General features: G+C 46.1%; 2 protein-coding genes across 2 annotated transcripts in view; one reads left to right on the top strand and one right to left on the bottom strand.

Moving 5' to 3' along the window:
- Positions 1-234: 234 nt before the first annotated feature.
- On the bottom strand, positions 235-5,489 carry RXFP3 (relaxin family peptide receptor 3). The gene has a single exon (XM_071580498.1). It carries the CDS (start codon positions 5,288-5,290, stop codon positions 3,953-3,955), a length of 1,338 nt encoding a protein of 445 aa, XP_071436599.1. The 5' UTR covers positions 5,291-5,489; the 3' UTR covers positions 235-3,952.
- A 9,947-nt stretch (positions 5,490-15,436) lies between these two features.
- Positions 15,437-16,219, top strand: part of ADAMTS12 (ADAM metallopeptidase with thrombospondin type 1 motif 12) — a 153,501-nt gene continuing 152,718 nt past the window's right edge. Inside the window, exon 1 of the mRNA XM_071580426.1 lies at positions 15,437-15,604. Coding sequence (XP_071436527.1) covers positions 15,484-15,604 — 121 coding nt within the window. The 5' untranslated portion in view covers positions 15,437-15,483. The remainder of the gene's footprint in view (positions 15,605-16,219) is intronic.

Here is a 16,219-nt window from a genome sequence, read left to right as displayed (position 1 = left end):
AGAAGCCTGTAACAGGAGGAGACCAGGCACGAAAACCTCTTCAAGAACTCTGTAAGTATTGTTTTGTATCCTTTCAGCAGTGTTTATTTTAATCCATGAAAAGGTGATTGTTACACATGAAGACATGAATATTTGGAGGAAACAGGAGTATTTTTGAAGCATGTTGTACTGATTACTTAGGAAACCACTGGGTACCCAGTAGGATTTGTTATTGTTGAGTTGAGCCCATGCGCCTGATGCTGAGGCACACTCAGAGTAAGTGCACCTTCCTTTCAGGGCTGAGGAGGGTGCCTCTGCCCATGCAACACAGAGCTCAGATTTCATGCTCTCTTAGCTGGGACTCACAGCAGGTGTGAAGCAAAACTTCGCTGTGCTCATGCAGAGCTAGAGCAGTGCTCTTTGGCCATGCACTGAGTTGCACAACCTGAACTGCTGGTCTGGTCCAAACCACCATTTGATGTGGCATTGTGCCTCTTTTGAATAGTAGATTCATGACCTGGTGGATCAGCTGTCTGAGAGAGAGCTGCCCTCTAATTCCACAGTCCAGTCCCTACGCACCCAAGGTATTTTCCTGCTTGGGTGATTTGCCAAATGAAAGGCTTTTATGTCTACAGTGATCAGACACTTGAGGCTTCCTTTGATACTTCCTTTGATACTTCCTTGTTATTACTCTGCGCTATCTATGGGTTCTTCTGAACACCATTTATTTTACTGTGTTGTTTTTGCTGACATAAGATCATGTCTACATTTACATTCACAAAAGCACATGGGTGTGGCCATGCTGAGCAGCAAAGAGGATATCCTTTAGGCAGTTAGCTATCTACTGAAATTCATAGTCATGCTTTAGACATTTGGATAGCTCTTTATTTAATGCACAAGAACATTTAAGCATCAGATAGATAATAAATTACCAGCAAGTTAAGCAAGAAATTATGCTGTTCAAAAGCAAACAGTAACAAGAGCATCTGGCTGTGAGATTCCTCCTGTCTCCTTAATTTAGTTTGTTTCTCCAGGCCTATAGAGACAGATTATGTCTCTCTGAATTCTGGTATCCTTTTCTGATAAACAGTACAGCTTTCTTCACCTGCAACACAGATGTTAGGGCTTTCTCACAGAACCTGTAAGACCTGAATGCATTTTTTTTGCAAATCCTTCAACTCACTAGGCTGCTACACCTATAGGCGTAGAAAGGCCTCAGGCTCTTGCAGAGCATGCTGCAGTTTTAATTGAACCAGGATCTGGGAGCAAGTTAATCATTACTGTTGGAAAGCAGAGACCTAGAATACAGATCTGGATCCAATTTCTCTTCTGTATTTACAGTGAAAAAGGTATCTTGAGAATTTCTCTTTGTAGTTTACATCCTAACCACTATGCTGCCAGGTAGTGTCTGAGGTCTTGCTTTCCTCTTATGATTCAGCAATAGGAAGCAAGTCACACAACATGGAACAGTTTAAAGCCAGAGAATTTGAGCACATTCACAAAGTAGCCCAGAGATTCAATCATTCCCCTGGGATGTGGAAAGGGGGAAGCTGAATCTCTTAGGCTTAGAGGAAGGAGCATAATCTGCAAACACATTGAAGGAGGGGCTGAAGAAGCACATCGAGACATAAATTCAAAGGGATGGGAGGAATGAATTAAGTTTACAGCCCCTCCTGACTTAGTTTGGCCTGGCACGGGGTCTTCTTTTCTCAATGCAGAGTTGCCTTCCTTGCAGGTTGCCCTTTGTGACCAGTCCCAACAGAGATATCCCCATAAAGCACAGAGAGAAGTGCTACAGAATTAAGCAGATTTAGGCATGCTCAGGAACAGATTTCTAGGCACAAAAAATTTCACTTTAAAAAGAAACATTAAGTACCTAGAGACTTCAATTGGCAGCCAAGTCAGGATTTAGGAAGTCAGAGAGGCAGTGGTACAGTACTTAGATGCTCAAGTTCTTCTGTGGATATATCAAATTTCTTCAGAGTCTTTGCATCTATGTAAGTATGCCCATCAGCTGCCAGCTCACTTCTGCTGTTCCTCTCCAGACACCTTGTAAACCAGTATCTTCCCAGTTAGCAATTGCCCAAGGCTATAGAAGTCTCTTTTGCCTTGAAAAAACACAGAACTACAGCTTCTTCTTGCAAGAAGCAAAACTAGCTGCTTTCAGATCAAACACAAGTTTTACATCAGGAATTACCAACATGTACAGTAAACAGAGTCTGAAAAGCATAATTGCCCCTTACGGTACTGCAGTTTTCTCTGGACAGAAACAGCAGGTTTCCTCCACATCAGTACTAAGAGTTGACAAAAAACCCTCTGCATAAATGCCTTTTTAGCAGAGTCAGGCAGATGTTGGAGCTAGGCTGCAAGGAAGAGGACTGGAAATAGAAAGGAGTTTTGAATATAATCACCTCATATGTAGTACAGGGAATCAATGAACTTGTGTTCTGTAAACAAAACCAAAACTGTTCCATTTTTCTACCTTTTGAAACAAATATTTTGACCTTTACATTTTAAATTATTTTTCCTCATAATTAAAAAAATATTTTAGTAAGTAAATATATAGCCTTACCACAAAAACTTTCACAGCTTAAAAATACACTATTTTTATCCCCCTGAAAGTTCATTTTATATCAACATAAAATTATTTCCTGGATGTTTCTCTGGAACACAGGCTAGGTCAGGCATTGTCCCTGACATTCTCCAGGCTACAAAAGCACTGACTTGCAGGCCTTATGGCTGCTCAGCCTAGAGAAACTGGAGTTCACTGAAACATTGGCAAGTGTCAGTACAGACCCTTAGCAGAACAAAAGCCTTTGTGCTTGGTTTTAACTGGACCCAGAAGTATCCCAGATACTTGACTTGAAGTGTCTAAGATTGTTTCTTTTTTTCCTTTTTTTTTTTGTGTGTGTGTGTTTTGCTTTTTTTAATTTTATTTACAGTTGTGCTGATTTCCTGAAGTGAAATATGAACAGTCTGAAGTGCAGCAAGAATAAAGCCTGGAGCCTCAGTGCGCCGGAAGAGATGCTGCTTTGCTCCACATGGACTGGGGCAATAATGTTTCCTCTCAGCAGAGTGGAGAGAGGCTGGGGGACAAAATGTCAGGGGGATCACACCCTCCCCTTCAAACACAGGCAAAGCAACACCTTCCCATGAAAATGTATATTCTGTCTTTGGGTTTCTCCTTGGGTGTCTGGGTTGCTCTATTTCCTGGCAGCAGCTGAGGGGATGGGGGTAGCTAGAAAAGCGGATTCTGCTCAGATCCAGAGGAGAGCACAGTGTCCCTTGTCCCCTCTCTTTCATGGGTCCCTAAAAGAGGGGGGAAAAGGACAAGCCTGAACAAGCAGGAGCCTTGTACTCACTTGTCCTGGCTGTTCCCGTTAGGGTAGGTTTGAAACAGGACACAGGCTACACAGGCTGTCTGATTCCCATGCCTTCACTGGAGCCCAGAGAGCAGTGACCACAGTCATGCTGGGGCCATGAGCAGTGAGAGAGGAGTTCAGCTCCCTCTCCCTGACACAGACAAACACACAGGGTGGGAGGGCTGCTGGCCTCTTGCTGCTTACAACTCCAGGTTGAGGGAACACACTAAGGTCTCCCAGCCTCACTCCACCCCACCCAGCCCCTCTCCTTCCTATGGTACTTTGCACATCCTGCATCCTCCCTGCCTAGAGTCCCATCACCCTCCCCAGTTTCCCGTTCCTCAGAACGGGTACAAGTACTAAAAGGCACCTCCTAGAGACACCCCACCTCTGCTTTCTCCTACTCCTGCTCTCCAGCTCAGGGGACATTTTCAAGACAACAATTTCCCTCAGGTGTCCAAAGGCAGTCACAACTGCAAAAGAGCATCTCTCACACACAAGTCCTCCTTTACCCATCCCTCCTCCCCTTGTCCCTGGCAGGCATTCAATATCCCAGGGCCACATCCTGCACAGAGCCCACAGTCCCAACCCCCCAGAGCCCCCTGCCCATCTCAGCAGCGCTGCTCCATGGAGCTGGCAGGCAGCAGGTCACAGCGGCTGCTGTATATCACCACCCCAGGCGGGTAGTAGGCCACCTCTGGCTGGATGGCAGCAGCAGGAGAAGAAGCAGTGACAGGGTGGACTGGCACCAAGGCGTGCAGGGCCTGCTCCTCCTTCTCAGGCTTGGTGGTGTCAGTGAAAGGGCGCATGGTGGTGAGGGAAGGTGAGGTGATCCTCCAGAGGAGGCTCTTCAGTGCCTTGCGAAACTCCCTGCGCATGAGGCAGTAGAGGATGGGATTGAGGCAGCTGTTGGAGTGTGCCAGGCACACACTGATGGGGAAGAAGTACACCTGGGAGAGGAAGTACTCATTGCTGAAGTGCACCACATTGAGTTTGATGAGTATCCCCCATGTTGTAAGTGCTTGGTTAGGCAACCAGCACAAGAAGAAAGACAGCACCACGATGGACACTGATCGAGTCACTTTGGAGCGGCGCTTGGTGCTGGGGCCACTGCAGGTGCTGCCCACGTGCTTGTCAGTGATGAAGCGCACCAGGAGCAAGTAGCAGAGACTAATGATGATCAGGGGCACCACAAAGCCCAGCAGCACCTTTTGGATGTGGTACAGACCCAGCCAGAACTGGCCATTGCTGCCTCGGCCCTCTGGGAACTTGACAAGGCAGAGAACAACATCATAGACAGTGGCAGTGGTGGAAAAAATGGCATGGGGCAGGGAAGCCAGGACAGCTGACAGCCAGATGAGTGCACAAAGCCACTTGGCAGAGCAGCAGCCACCCAGTGGGTCTCCTCGACGCTGATTCTTCAAGGCTGAAGCCACAGAGCGGTATCGAGCTACACTCATGGCAGTGAGAAAGAATACACTGGCATACATATTCATGGCTGTCACATACGAGACAATCTTACACATTGCCTTGCCAAAGAGCCAGTTGAAGTCCAGAGCGTTCTCCACTGCCCAGAATGGCAAGGTCAGCACAAACTGAAAGTCAGTCACTGCCAGGCTAGTCACAAAGAGGTTGATAGAGGATTTTCTCCAGCCTTGTTTGCTTTTCATCAGGTAGAGCACCAGCAGGTTGCCCACCAGTCCCAGGGCGCACACCACCGAGTACACCAGCGAGATGACAATCCGCACCACATCAGAGCTGTCCCCCTGCATCCCGTCAGCTCGCTCCAGGTTGGTGTTCTTTAAGACCTGCAGGAAAGAGACGTTGCTCCTGTTGTCCATCTGAGCGCCCTCCAGAAAACCCAGCGGCGCGTCCCAGGACTCCCGGTCCGCTCCTTCTTTCATGCCAGCGGCCGGCGAGCAGGCACCGCGCTCACAGGGCTCGCCCATCCCATGCTAGGGTGGGAGACAGGTCCGCGGGAGCTTTTTCCCGCAGACGCAGAGCGGCAGCGGCGAGCGGGCTGCTGGAGCGGCGGGGACAGGGAGAGGCGGCGGGGACAGGGAGCGGCGGCGGGGACAGGGAGCGGCGGCGGGGACAGGGAGCGGCGGCGGGGACAGGGAGCGGCGCGTTCCCGGCTGGATGGATGGATGGCCCGGCTGGCGCCGCTCCCGCTCCGCGCCGCGCTTATATCCGCGCCGGAGGGGCCGGGGCATGCGCGGTGCGGGCGGAGCTCTCCCGGGTGCTGAGCGTGGCGCCCACGCTCCAGGACCCCCTGGTACCCTCAGGTGCGCGCCTGGATCGCCCCCGTCCCGTCCCGTCCCGTCCCGTCCCGTGACGTCCCGTCCCGTCCCGCCTAAGTGGGGGAACCGCGTGTGTGAACGGGCTGAGCGCGGCAAGCGCTCGGCGAGGGGCGATACCCCCTCTCAGGATGTCATGCCCCCTCTGTCGAGGTGATGACCCCTCCGCCGAGGTGATGCCCACTTCGCCGAGGTGACGCCCCCTCTCAGGTTGTCATACCCCCTCTGTCGAGGTGATGACCCCTTCGCCGAGGTGATGCCCACTTCGCCGAGGTGACGCCCCCTCTCGGGATGTCATACCCCCTCCCATGATGCGATGCCCTCTTCGATGATGTGATGCCTACACCGCCCATGTGATGCCCCCTCTCAGGATGCGATGCCTCCTCTGCTGAGGTGATTCTCCCTCTCAGGATGAGATGCCCCCTCCCATGAGGTGAAGGGATGTGATGCCCCCTATCAGGATGTGATGCCCCCTCTCAGAACGTGATGCCTCCTCCCGTCGATGTGATGCCCTTTCCGCCGATGTGTGCCCCGTGGGTCAGCTTCCACAGGGAGACCCCTGCCTTCCTCCCCTCCTGCGCGGGAGCAAGTTCTGTGAGGGAGTCGCCGCTTCACCGAGCCTCAGGGTGAGTCCGAAACAACCTGGACTTTCATGCTTGAGAAATCTCGGCGTAAAGCCGAAAAGCTCTTCGCTGGCCCCAAAATTATCACATTCCTGGCAGGGACTGAGAAACACCTCTGGTGATTTTGGGACGTCGGGAGACGGCGTCTCTCCCTAATTGTTAAAACAAAAGGCACGGACAACGAAGCTGTAAAGTCCGGCTGCTGGCGGCACGAAGTGCTTGGGTGACGGGAAGAGCGGGCAGCAGCCGCTTCCCCGGGAGGGAGGCAGAGAGGCATTCTCGGGATGTCGCCCGCAGGGGGCCCCGGAGCGCCGGAAAGCGGCGGCCGGACCCAGCCCATCCCCGCCGTGCGCAAGGCCCGAAACTCGCTTCACCACCAAGTCTGCAGCAGAAAAAGAAAGCAACCGATGGGAATAGGAACCGACTTTCCTTCTCCCGTTCTGCTTTTAAATAAATCAAGATAACTGCGTATTTTGAAACCCAAATAGATTCTGAATAGAAAGCACTGTGAATCAGCCATTTGGGGAAGATTAACAGAACATTTAACAAGTAAATTATTTCCCCATTGATTTATCTCACTGAACTTCCTGCAAAGACTTCGTTGTGTGTGCCATTTCTTGCCAGCAGTCCACTCATCACTTTGGTTTACATCTGCAGGAACCCTGTAAAAATATCAGCCGGATCATGGTATGGGAGTTTTAAAGAGAAACAGGAGTAATTAGGAAGTTTTATACATCATTCATATTGCATATAATGAGGGTGCATTTTACTGGAATTAGCAACGCAAGGCTCTGGGAAGGCTTAGCCTCCCAATTACTTGCAAAAAGAAAAAGAAAAGAAAAAAGAAAAGGTAAAAGAGGTGAAGCCAGGCAAGGCGAGGCGAGGGGAAGGGAAGGGAGGGGAGGGGAGGGGAGGCGAGGCGAGGCGAGGCGAGGGGAAGGGAGGGGACGAGAGGGGATGGAAGAAAAAAGAAAAGAAAAGAAAAAAGAAAAGAAAAGAAAAAAGAAAAGAAAAGAAAAGAAAAGAAAAGAAAAGAAAAGAAAAGAAAAGAAAAGAAAAGAAAAGAAAAGAAAAGAAAAGAAAAGAAAAGAAAAGAAAAGAAAAAAGAAAAGAAAAGAAAAGAAAAGAAAAGAAAAGAAAAGAAAAGAAAAGAAAAGAAAAGGAGAAAAAAGAAAAGAAAGAAAAAAAGAAAACAGAAGGAGAAAAAGAAAAGAAAACAAAAAATGGGTCTTCAGAAGGCTGACTGCAGCAGGCCTGGAAAAATGGACTCCTGATATTACTTCCTGTCATGGTTTAAACCCAGCCAGCCACCAAGCACCACATGGATCCTCACTCACTTCCCCACTAGCAGAATTGGGAAGAGAATTGGAAAGGTAAAAGCTGGAAAACTTATGAGTTGAGATAAAGACAGTTTAATAGGGAAAGCAAAAGCTGTGCCCGGAAACAGAACAAAAGAAGGAATTAATTCTGTGATTCCCATGGACAGGCAGATGTTCAGCCACCTCCAAGAAAGCAGGGCCCCATCACGTCCAATGGCAACTTGGAAAAACAAACACCATCGCTTCAAACATCCCCACCTTCCTACTTCTTCCTCTTGCTTTATATACTGGGCATGATGTCATGTGGTCTGAAATATCCCCTTGGTCAGCTGGGGTGACCTGTCTCAGCTATGTCTCCTCCCAACCTTCCTTGCACCCTAGCATCCTTGCCAGTGAGGCATTAGGAGAAGCAGAAAAGGCCTTGGCTCTGTGTAAGCCCTGCTCTGCAGTTACAAAAACATCTCTGTATTACCAACCTTTTGTTCAGCACAAACCCAAAATACAGCACCATGCTAGCCACTGTGAAGAAAATTAACTCTACCCTGACCAAATCCAACACAATTCCACACTTTTTCCAAAACACGGCTTTCTTCCTAGGGTTCCATACCTCTTAATCACTGACTAGGGTTGCATTCAGGTGGCATTTTCAATAACAGCGCATTAAGTTGCATTTCTCAGCCTGTTGAATGGCAACTGTTTCTCAAATTCTCTCATGCAGAGGGAAACTATCCTTGCAGTGAAATATAACAATCCCATCAGTCCCATCAGTGTTGCAGTCAACTGTAAAACAGTGCATGCAGAACAGAAAGCCAAGGACTCTTCAACACCAGTGGAACAAACACACAAACAAGCAAAGTGAAAGCACAGATTTTCAATCAGAGCTGGAGCACTGTAGAGGTTCTGTAAACAGTGCAGCTGGTGAGGTGCCTACCAGCTCCCAGCAGCAATAGCTGCCTTAGCCCTAGTGTCAGCACTTATCCAAAACCAGGATTAGCAAAATATTTGAAATAAGCATATTATTGTTCATTTTTACCTCTCTACTTAGTTCTGCTACTATTAGCTCACAAGGAAAAAATAATGTGGAATCGAGCCACACAGAGACCATATCACGTTCAGCTGGTAAATCATTAGAGAGACTGACAGTGCAGAAGTGGATTTTTTCCAGATTGAATTGTGCCCTGTTCTCATCACACTGTTAGCTCCACACCAAATTTTAAATATTTCACTGGAAAAATTGAAGCAAGCATGACTTACACGGAATAATTTCTTCTACTATTTCTTCTGCTTGAGATGTCTTGTTGATATACTGCAGAGTCTGAACAGTAATAAGGATTCAGAAAGGGGAGGATGAGGAAAATAAAGTCCAAAGATATATTGTTTTTTCTCTTAGTCACCCAGTGAAAGCTACAAAGTGCGAACTGATGTACCTCACAGGAACACACTGGTAGTGGATTTTAAACTCAGGGCTGCAAATGTGAAATGCTTGTCCAAGGTTTTTGCTCATGTTTTGAGCATCAGACAAATTCCTTTTAGGTCTTGTGTGGTTTGTATTTTTCTTTTTTTCATTCTCCATCTTAGAGAAGTTTCTGAGACAGGTAAGAAAACTTGCTACACCTAGATGAATAATAAAAAAATATTTGCTGAATAATTTAACACATGGTCATAAGACTTCCATAGCTGGAAAAATGTTAAAACTGCCAGCAGCTACTTTCAAAAAGTATTGCCAAATTCATCAGATACAGTACCCAAGGGTTACTGCTCCAGAAAACATAGTCTTCTGTTTGTTTCCCCATTCATTCCACCAATGCTGCCAAAGGCTTGTTGCTAATATGTAACTTTCTGGAGTCTTCTTTTTATGAAAGTGCCAGTGTAATTGGTATCACTGATTCAAACTTTCTGAAAACTGAAATAAACTTGACAGGCATAAGCTTCCATGATGTATTCTGGTGATAACTGGGAAAAAATGCCTGATTTGTTTGTTTAGGAAATCTCCAACAGATCCTGTAGAATTTTGTAAGAGGCTTCTTGGGGCATATATAATACTATGCTAAAATAATCCAAGGGTCTGAGTTTGCTAGTTTGCCTGTGTCTTGGTTTGAGGGGAAAAACCAAAATGTTTACCCACAAGCGGAGGAGGGGGGTTTCCTTCACAATAATCACGCCACTCTTTATCAAATTTAAGAAAATGAACTTTAATCAGACAATGGATACAAGAAGGATAAGTGTTCTTAACGGGTATGGAGAAAAGTTATACTTATGGGCAGTGTCAGTGTCACAGCCCGCTGGCTGCAGGGTGAGCTCCCAGATGAATTCTGTCTCTCCCTCTGTGTCTCTTGTCCCAAATGAAGAAGAAAAACTGGGAGCAGAGGACCGCCGTGTGTCCTGGAAAGCAGCTGCAAGTTCTCTCTCCCAGGTTGCTGCCCCAGCCGGGGCAGGCAGGCCGTGATGCTGCAAGTAGCGGTGAGACTGGAGCAGAGGCCGGGACACCAGATGCAGGAACCAGGAGCACAGCCGTGGCAAGGAGAAAAGAAACGGCTCCCCAGGAATCAGCAGCAGCAGCAGCAGCAACGAGGAGCAGGAGAAAAATGGCTTCTCCTCCTCAGCAGCACACACACCCTGCTCTGCGTTCAGCCAAGCTGAAAGTGAAAAAAAATGTCCCCAAAAAACAAAAGAGACAACCTGCCCCCACCCAAGCGATCAAGAAGAAGACGTAGCAATTAACTACTTCTTTTTGTTAACTAATGGCATGGGTAGTTAGTGGCAGGGGAGAGAATTTACATAATAATTGCAAACTATAACAGCCTGCAGACAGCATCAACCAGCACAGTAAACTTAAGAAGCTTACATTAGTTCAGACCACCAACAGAAGCTGCCCATGGATCCTGACTATACTGTTTCACAGATAAATGTGTCCCTGCAGGTGTTCCTTAAATAGCATTTAAAAATATTTCAGATAAATATGCGTAAAAAAAATTGCTGAAAATTATAGTTTTTCTACAATTCACTCAAAAGAATTCCTAGAATTTTTCACTTCCTTTACAGACCTTGTACACAAACAGAATTACAACATTTTATTTTACAATTACAACAGTGACTGAACCAGCTGTACGCTCTTCTGAAATGTTTTTGGCAAGCAAGATAGGGCTCTGTTTTCAAAATGAAAGTCATTTTTGTAGCTTAAAGATTTTTGAAATATTGAATGTCTCATCAAACACAGAAACATAGGGCTACTTCTCAGAGTATTTTTGTAGCAGAAAAGAACATTTAAATTTTTGTTATTTGACATATTGAAGCAAAAATTAATAATAGTAAAGTTCTTGTTCAAATTTCATTTAAAAAAGAGTGAATAATATATGTTACTTAAATGGATTTTACATTGTTCTTAAATGTTGCATTCTTGCAATCACATTCTGTATAACGAATAATTCTTTCAATGGCATTTTCTTCTCATTAAAAGAAAATTCAGGAGGAGAAGGAAACTAGGAAACAGGAAAAGGAAATTCCGTATTTGTTTATTTTCTCAGTTCTAATTTCTAGAACCATATGGTCTCCTTTTGGCTTTTCATGAACTCAGGGCTACAATCTCATGTTTTTGCTTAAATTCAGACAATAACTATTTCATTTTGAACTGGATTTTACAACTTTACTTTCTTCATCATATTTAAAAATATATTTCTGGAGCAACAGGTTACTTTGACATTAATAATTTATAAAAATGAGTGCCAGAAAAATATGTTCTTGTGGTTTGTCTAGAAAGAGCTGGATGAGAGGACATGAACATGATTAAAGTGGTTTGAGGGTTTTTTTGAATTAAAATTTATTTCTGTGTCCAAATAATACTTTTTAGAGAATATGTGTGTGGTCCATGAAGCAAAGCTATGATGGTATGACCACTGTGTTATCTAACTGAGAAAAGAAAACTTCTATATATTTCCTACTACACTTCTAAGAAAGGAATCACCATGAAAATCTTCCATGGTGAATATTCACAATGTTAATGTCAAAGTAACCTGTTGCTCCAGAAATACATTTTTAAACAGTTAATACGGATAGTATGACAAATAAGCTTTTAAATTCACATAGCCCAAACACAAAACTATAATTTTGTGAATTAGCTCACCAATTAAAAATAACAATCAGTATTTGAAAACATATCAGGAATCTGAATGTGAGCAACCCCATAAAGTCATACAATAGAATCACTGACTACTTTAGTTTGCTTCATTCTGTTACTTGGATCTGCCCACAGGCATAACAAAAGTGGAATGTCAGCATTTCATGAGTAACTTGGAAATTCCAAAAATCTTTATACACTATAACGAAATGGAAGCTGAGAGATCCAACAGTAGCTCTGGTTCAATTACCAGTACTTAAATATGTTAAGAGACTGCATCTCTAAAGGAGAAGGAGGGAATAAGATTTTAAAAAATGTACTTGCAAACTTCCATCTAAAAATGCCTAAGAAAAATAAATGAGTGGATGCAACAATACCCAGCAAACTCCATAGAGTCTTTGGGATTCAGAGCTCTGTCAGTTCACCTCTCTGCCAATACTCAGTACCTTTAACACATCTTGCATGTTCATCTTCTTAACATTTCTAGTCCAAGCAAACTGTTAAGCTGCCTGTATAGTTAACAGATAATCCCATCTGGACAGTGTTTCATCCTGTATGTGAAAAAAAGGGATGTGTTATCCTCCAGAGGTTATCTTCTTTTCCTGCTGACTGGAGGAGGAGGCAAGCAAGTGTGTATTAGACAACTTTTAGGAGTCTCTCATTCATAATAAAGCAAAATTTCCTGACTGTCTTCAGGTGGGCTTAATTTTGTAGCAACTCCTCTATGTCAAATCATGTAATTTGTGTTTCACTTCCTCACCGGTCATAACCTCTGCTTTTCTCTTTCTTTGTACACCTTTCTACATGCATATAAATTGCTATATACACATTCCTTTTACTGCTGTCTTGGAAGTCTACTTAAATTAAAAGAATCCAGTTATTGTGACTGGTTTGCCAATTCAGGCTTGACTGTGTCTCTTGCTTGTGATCTTTCAATAAGTATACGGGTTTTTCTGTGTGGAGCTGCAGTTACTGGACTGCAATAACTTTGTTGCCAAAAGAACACAGCTGATGTGCTGCTGTATTCTTTTTCTTTTTATAATTGAGGTTGAGTTAGCAAAAAAAATGCACTTACATTCAAAAAAGGCTCCAAAACCTCATGTTATGCCTCTTTGGAACAGGAAAACACTAGTAAGACACAGTGCCATAAATTCTGGCCTCAGTATGTACTCACAGCATAGTACATACTTGTGCCATTGCTTCACATTTTGACTGGATGTGTGTCCTGGTTTTAGCTGGGATAGAGATAATTTTCTTCTTATTAGCTGGTACAGTGCTGTGTTTTGGACACTGTGACTGTGTCAGCTACAGCCTCAACATCCCTTAAAGCAGGAACCTTACTGTACCCCAGGGTATTTTCTGACACTACATCCAGTGAATCATTTTTTCTGTGTATGTACATGCTGGCACAACGCCCAGGGAGTTAAAGATGTTTTAGACCAGATTCCCACAGTTCTCCTTCTCCACTGTGTATGACTTTTGCATCTAAAATTTTTTGTCATTAAAAAAAAATTAAAAAACCCAAACCAAAGCACATTCCCACAAACTTTCTTGAGTTCCTAAAGCTTTTAATTCTCCATCATTTTCATGGAGAGAATTATAAGTAACAGAAATAATAACTTCTCCAGTTCAGGAAGAACCAAGATGGAATACTGCACGAAATACTGTTGCCTCACATCAGACTCAGGAAACACCTACCCAAAAATACAACTGGAAATTGAAGAAAATGATTACATGTCTCTCACAGAAGAACTATTTTTCTAATGCCTTCAAGTAATAGGTCAAACCAATACTTTGTAAATATATATATATATATACCCATCCCTTGAATGGTCACCCCTTCTTTCCAATGCTTCTAGCCTATTCTCCTCGTTTAAAAGCATTTTTCCTTTTATTCCATTTACTGTGGATACTTCCTTATTCACCAATTTAATTATTTTAAACCATTCATGGCAAATTGCGTAACTTGTTCTTTGCAACAATTGTCAAGTGTTTTTTAAATGTTAAATATTATATATATATACACAAATATATATAAATATATATAAATATATATATATATATATATATATATATATATATATATACATAATATCAATTTCAAGTCACAATCAGGGAAGTACTAATAAAGAGCTAATCAGGCTACAATGCTCAATCTCAGAAAACAGGCCAGTGCACACTACATGAGTAGAAAAAGAATCCTATTGGCATGTACACCAGGAAACTCATCCCTGTTGCAGATGAGATAACGTTATTCATATGCAGAATATATGGACATCTATATTAAAATAAATGCCTCACAATGAACAAATCTTCTCTTGGCAAGTGCTGTTGGGTATCTTTTACATGGTCTCTGTCCTTTCATTAGCGAGAGGAGCACATGATAACTCCTAAATCAAGTACCACTCTTTTATAAATATTGTCTGTTTCCAGAGTTATGTTGTCTCAGAGGCTGGGGAAAGCAACATTTCTAGCCGATTTAGAAACCCTTAGGGCTCTAAATCTTTTTCTCATGTTTGTGCTTTGCAGTCTGGAGTTCACAGTTCCCCATAGTTAAGGCAGTTGAACTGTGGCAGCCATTCACCTCGGGGAATGCTTGAGCAGAGAAACAAGCATAATTAAACACAGATTGCCATGAAACTATCCAAGAAACCCATGGTGGAGTCAACTTTGGAAGACAGGCTGCGGAAGTAATGTGGAACTCAGCCCAGGTTGCAAGCTGGGAACTACATCAAAGTGAGCACCCACCCTGTAGAGTGTCAGCCCGGCAGCAACCTTGGCAGAGGCGACATTAGGGGATCCTTGGCAGAAAGCACATGGCATGCACTTAAAAATGTAGGTGCCAAGGCTATTAGGAACTTTCCATACAAAGGACATTCAGAGGAGTAACCCCAAGGTGACAGCACGCTGCTGAAACACAGAATGGCCTCAGGCCCTGAGGAGTCCTAGGCTGCATCGGGGGAAGTTTGGGTTGGACATTGGGAAATGTTTCTTCACAAGAAAGGGTGATTAAACATTGGAACTGACCGCCCAGAGACGTGGTGGACTCACCGTCTCTGAAAGTGTTTAAGTAAAGGCAGGATGTGGCTTTTAGCACCATGGTCGCGTTGACAAGGTGGTATTCACAAGTCAGACTTGATCTCAAAGGCCTTTTCCAACCTCTGATTCTGTGGGACAGCCTGGAAGCTGGTCTTTGGCTGCCGGGCCCCGAGGGACTGTGGGCTCCAGGCACCTCAGGCGGGGCAAGACCTCTGCTGTCCTTTCCAGCTGCAGCGGAATGTGAAGGAAAACGCACTAAACTCCCGCGTGCTTCGAGCACTTTCTCCAGCGGCCTGGGGACCCTGTGCCAGGGAGGGTGCGAGGCTGCGAGGCGCCTTCCCCGAGTCCCTCAGGGCAAACCACAGGCGTGTGCCCGGACAGGGGATGCTGCCTTGTGCGGGGCAGCCCTCCCCAAGGGCTCCCGGGGCGAATGCCACACTTCAGCCGCGGTGGAGGGCAGAGGGTGGGGGCGGCAGCCCCTTTTGGCGGCCTCTCCTCCCCTCCCTCCCTCCCCGGCCCGGTTCGGTCGGGCTTGTTAACCCCGGCGGCTCCGAGGCGGGGGCTCTCGGGAGCGACTCCGTCCCCACAGCCCTCCTTCCTCCGCCAGCAGAAACCAGACACCGGGACGGCCCCGCGCAGCCCTTCTGGGGAGCGGCGCCTGTGTCCGGCGGCGCCGGGAGCCGCTCCGCCGCCGCCCCGGCCATGCCGCGGCCTCGATAGGCGCCCCTCTCGGATCTCCCCGCCCGCACCATGCCATGTGTCCCGCGGAGCCGGGCGGCACACATGGTCTCCCTCTGGCTCCTCGTCCTTCAGGTCCTTCCTCGTCCTGCCTGCCCGGCCGGCAGCTCACTCTTCCCCGACGGCAGGCAAGGTCAGTGGCGGCGGGTTCGTGGTGCGCGGGGGGAGCGGTCCCGCCGCGGATGTGCTTCCAGCCTTCCAGCCGGTGAAGCCGCGGCTCCGCGGTGCTGCCCGGACAGGAGGGGCGGCGAGCTGCGCCCTGTGGGCTCCCGGGGCTGCCTGGGGTCCCTGCCGCGGGGCACCAGCCGGGACGGGCCGCTCCGCGCCGGGAGCTCCGCACCGAGGGCACAGCGCTCCCGGCCGCGCCTTCCTGCGGCTCCCCGGCAGTCATCCGATGTGTAGATGAACGTAGTGCCGACCTCTGCTTTTTTGCTGGCCTCCCTTGTTCGGAGGCAACTTTCTAAATACCCGAATCGTTCTGTTCTGCTGAACTGAGAAAGTTTGCTGTCGTGATAATTTATTTATTTTTAAACAAATGAATGCTTCTGTGCTAAAGCAGCAGATGCTACAGGAGTATTGGTGTTATCAGCGTGTAACACTCGCTATGAACTATTCACATTGGGTGAGGATGGTAAATTCCAAGTCAGAGTTCATCTGCGGGAGGGGTCTCTTGAGGCTGGCCTCCCAGGTGGGTTAAGTTTTCTCCCCCTTTGGTTCTGGGGGTGTGTAACTCGGAAATTTTACCCTT

This window comes from Pithys albifrons, chromosome Z (assembly GCF_047495875.1).
Source record: "Pithys albifrons albifrons isolate INPA30051 chromosome Z, PitAlb_v1, whole genome shotgun sequence".
NCBI lineage: Eukaryota > Metazoa > Chordata > Aves > Passeriformes > Thamnophilidae > Pithys > Pithys albifrons.
Note: the sequence above shows the minus strand (reverse complement) of the source record. Positions and strands in the feature narration are given on the sequence as shown.

Excerpts from the sequence above, each read along its gene's own strand:
- RXFP3 (XM_071580498.1), bottom strand. The coding sequence starts at position 5,290 with ATGGGCGAGCCCTGTGAGCGCGGTGCCTGCTCGCCGGCCGCTGGCATG.